Here is a 4,148-nt window from a genome sequence, read left to right as displayed (position 1 = left end):
TGAGTATCTTTATGGACTTCTTTTTTAGGAAATAATCAATTAGTTATTATTCATTGTTGTCAAAATTTATTAATAATTTTTAGAAGTTTTGCCAGACGATAGATGTCCTTGTTAGAGAAAGAGAGAGAAAAAGAGAGAGAAAGAAGAGAAAGTACTTCCCCATGGGAAATGATTATGCTGCAATCCCTTCTCTATCTTTTTGTCTTTTCAGGTTTTTGCCTGTATACACATGCACACATGTGTTTCTCAAGCTGCTGATTCTAGGACTCAAAGTGTTCAGATGGCCATGTGGGATGCAGCTGCGTTAACCACCATGCCACCAGCTGACCCAATAATTTTTGCTTTAGGTTTTTGCTGTAGGATGCGTGCACTCACCAGAGAGTGACCGAGAGAGAGAAAGTGAGAAATCATTGCTTTCCACTGGGAGTGGGAATGCCATGCCATAATCCCATCTCCTCCAGTTTCCTCTCAGGATTTTGGGCATGCATGCACATACATCTGGCATGATTTTCAAGCTGCCTAGTCTGGGATTCAAATTGTGGCTGACCATGTGAGAATCTAGCACCTTACCCACCATGCCTCTGCTGCCCCTGGTCCAATAATTGTTTTTTCTTTTTTTGCTAAAGATTTTTGTCAGAGAGACAGAGAGAGACAGGAAGACAGAAAGTGAGAGATTATCCCCCAGTGCTGATGGCCACGGTGCAATCCCTTCTCCTCTCTAGATCTTGGGCATGCACCCACTCGCACCCAGCATGAGTTTTAAGCCACCGGGTCTGGGACTTGATCCACAGTTAACTTCATAAGAGGTCTGTGATGTAACCATTATGCCATCTACTGATCCCAGCCTAATAATTTTTAATATTTCAGTTTTCACTATACATTTGGCTACTGGTAACCCTTTCAAATGGGTTCTGTGCATTTTTAGTTTTTGGTACATGACTTCACTCTCTTCATGTTCTTAATAGTTTCAGGTACAATCTATTTCACTAACATCTTGTGTTTTCCACGCTCCTGTCTCTGACTTAACTATCTCCTCCAGGATCTTAGGTTGCTTGCAGTGAAGAATGGCACTTAGACAGCAGTAGGAGAGTGCTAGCTCTGTTTGCTGGTGCCACTGCCATTGTTCTTGGGCACTTTCAGTACACGGAGATGGAAAATTCATAAATAATTTAAAAAAATACACCCTTCCCCTCCATTATTGTTGACACTGATGTAACTCTAGAATTTTTTTCCCAAAACTGTTACAATAACTTTCTAATTGGTTTCTTTGCTTTACATCTCCTCACTTTCACCATTTTAATTTATAAATTAAGTCTGTGCATCCTCCACAATGTGGTACACTTCCATAGCTGACTTTTTTTTTTTTTTAAAGAGAGATTTTTCTATAGGGCATGTGTGCTCACTGGAGAAACAGAGAGAGACAGAGAGACAAAAAGTGAGAAATCACCCCCTGGGGGGATGGCCATGTTGCAATCCTTTCTCCATCATTCTTCTCTCGGGATCTTGGGCATGCATGCACACATGCCTGGTGCAAGTTTTAAGCCACGGGTCTGGGACTTGAACTGTGGTTGACTACATGGAAGTCTAATCATGTAACCATTACACCATCTGCTGGTCCCCCATGATTGACTTTGAAATGAAGACTGATGGTCAAATGTTTCAGTCAGGTCTAAAAGGTTCCCTAAAATCTCTTCATGGCTATCATCTAGCTCACTTCTATGATTTCTCCCTCCAACACAGACATGTACAGATTACGTGGAGCCATGTCTGGCTGCTTACTTTTCCACAAACACATCAAATTATCCCAAACTTTAGTTTTAATTTTTTTTTACATTGTTATTTGCTTTATTAGGTATATCTTTTCTTGGTTGACAAATGTCTATTCACCTTTGGGCCTCCATCTAAAATGGATGATGTCTTATTTCCTTTGGTTGGGCCACTAAACTCTCTTCTGAGTTTCTATGGTGTATGCCTGTCACAGTCTCATTATATATCTTAATATAATGACATATTTACAGGACTCTGTCATTTAATGATAGAAGAAACTAATATCGTTCAACTTATTTTTTTCCATTGATAAGCACAGATTTTTTTGTAAGTAAACACTGAATAATAATCCAATGGTAGTGAATGCAGGAATGTCAAGACTGTTCTTCACCCGGAGATATTAGAGTATCTATTATCTCATCACACTGTGGATCATGGATCTGGGTCAGAGCTCTGGAAAAGACCTCTGAAAACATAAGATGTAATTATTTGGCCATGTTTTTACCCTAGATACTATGGTCAGTTTTTTACTTTATGCACCTTGCCCCCTTCCTTCTTAGCTGTCTGAGCATGGCCTCTCTGATGGGTTTTGATTTGACACTGTAGATGATGGGGTTGAGCACAGGAGGCACCACCAGATATACATAGGCTACCAGAGCATGTACAATGGAAGGTAGGTGTTTCTCAAAACGATAGATAATGGACACACCTATGGCTGGGATGTAGAAAACCAGGACAGCTAAGATATGAGACACACAGGTATTGAGAGCCCGGACACGCTCCCTGGGAGAAGCCAGGCCAAGGACTGTGTGCAGGATGAGGGTATAGGACAGAACGATGAGCAGGGAGTCTATGCCCCCTGTAGACAGTACTACATAGAGCCCATAGAGGATGTTTATGGTGATGTCATCACAGGCCCGCCTCATCACATCAGGGTGAAAACAGAAGGAGTGGGACAAGAGGGTCTGGTCTGGGCAAAAGTTCAGTCGCTTCAGCAAGACTGGCACAGGGAAGAGGGACACAGTGGCTCGAGTCACTATGGCCAGTCCAATCCTGATGATGACATTATTTGTGAGGATGGCTGCATAGCGCAGTGGATTGGAGATGGCCAAAAAGCGGTCAAATGACATGGCCAGGAGCACCGAGGACTCGACTACAGAGAAGGTGTGCAGGAAGAACATCTGGGCCAGGCAGGAATTGAAGCCAATGAACTGATGGTCAAACCAGAAAACACCCAGGGTGGTGGGCAGTGTGGACAAGGTGAGGCCCACATCAGTGAAGGCCAGCATGGACAGGAAGTAGTACATGGGCTGGTGCAGGCTGGGGGTCCTCCTGATAGCCAGGAGGATTAGACAGTTTCCAGTGAGGGCCACAGTGTATATGGAGGAGAAGGGGATGGAGATCCAGCCATGAGCGGCCTTGTGCCCTGGGATGCCAGTCAGAAGAAAAGCAGGTGGCTGGAAGAAAGAGATGTTGTAGGCCTGGGGAGGGAGCATACTCAGGAGGCAGCTTTGGGCTCCAGGTAGATGTGACCTCTTCAATCTGGATAGGTTGAAATATACTGACAGGAGACCTGCCATTAAGAAGAGATTTATTTATACTCTAGTCTTTTCAACAATTTTTTCCCAAGTTCCCAGTCTTCACTGTATATTATTAACTCTTCCTAAAATTGCATATATTAAGTAACATGTCCTCAAAACAAGGTTATAAGGATTTCTTTCTTTTTTTTTTTTTTGGAGAGGATTTTGCTATAGGGTGCGTGCGCTCGCCAGACAGACAGAGAGAGATAGAGAGACAGAAAGCGAGAAATCACCCCCAGGGGGGATGGCCATACTGCAATCCCTTCTCCTCTATTCTCCTCTCGGGATCTTGGGCACACACGCACACGCGGCCGGTGTGAGTTTTAAGCCACTGGGTCCAGGACTTGAGCTATGGTCGACTACATGGGAGTACAGCGACATAGCCATTACACTAACTGCTGGTCTCATAAGGATTTCTTTTAAACTGCTCCTTAATTAGTAGAACATTAATGTCTGAGGCAGATTTAAACTTGTTTCTAATTTAACTTTACATACAATTTTTACTTTACCATATACTGTCTTTATAAATTAAGAGCTCTTTTTAAAATTTAATCTTTATATCTTATCATTGTGTACCATTACAGCATACCAAATGAATTTTTTCATTATGAATACATTGTATATTGGTTCAGCCAAAGATCTTAACTGTGGGGACACGTTTAAGAGAGAGAGTCTGAGGTGTGGGGACATGTGCTGAGCAAACACCACATGCTCTTTTGGGGTTTGGCAGAACCTTGTAACTTGTCTTTCCCTGACCTTGGCTGCAGACAGAGCAAGGGTAGAAATTACTAGGGGCGTTCC

At 42.8% G+C, this 4,148-nt stretch overlaps 1 protein-coding gene across 1 annotated transcript; it reads right to left on the bottom strand.

The window, feature by feature from the left end:
• Positions 1 to 2,294: 2,294 nt before the first annotated feature.
• Positions 2,295 to 3,263, bottom strand: LOC102474150 (olfactory receptor 51I2-like). Its single transcript, XM_006141116.1, has one exon. The coding sequence runs from the start codon at positions 3,261 to 3,263 to the stop codon at positions 2,295 to 2,297; it is 969 nt and encodes a 322-aa protein (XP_006141178.1).
• Positions 3,264 to 4,148: the final 885 nt, after the last annotated feature.

Source organism: Tupaia chinensis, unplaced genomic scaffold (assembly GCF_000334495.1).
Source record: "Tupaia chinensis unplaced genomic scaffold, TupChi_1.0 Scaffold000047_1, whole genome shotgun sequence".
Lineage (NCBI taxonomy): Eukaryota > Metazoa > Chordata > Mammalia > Scandentia > Tupaiidae > Tupaia > Tupaia belangeri.
This window is presented reverse-complemented; position numbering and strand designations above follow the sequence as displayed.

What these genes read in the sequence shown, in the direction of transcription:
- LOC102474150 (XM_006141116.1), bottom strand. Translation starts at nt 3,263, where the DNA reads ATGCTCCCTCCCCAGGCCTACAACATCTCTTTCTTCCAGCCACCTGCT.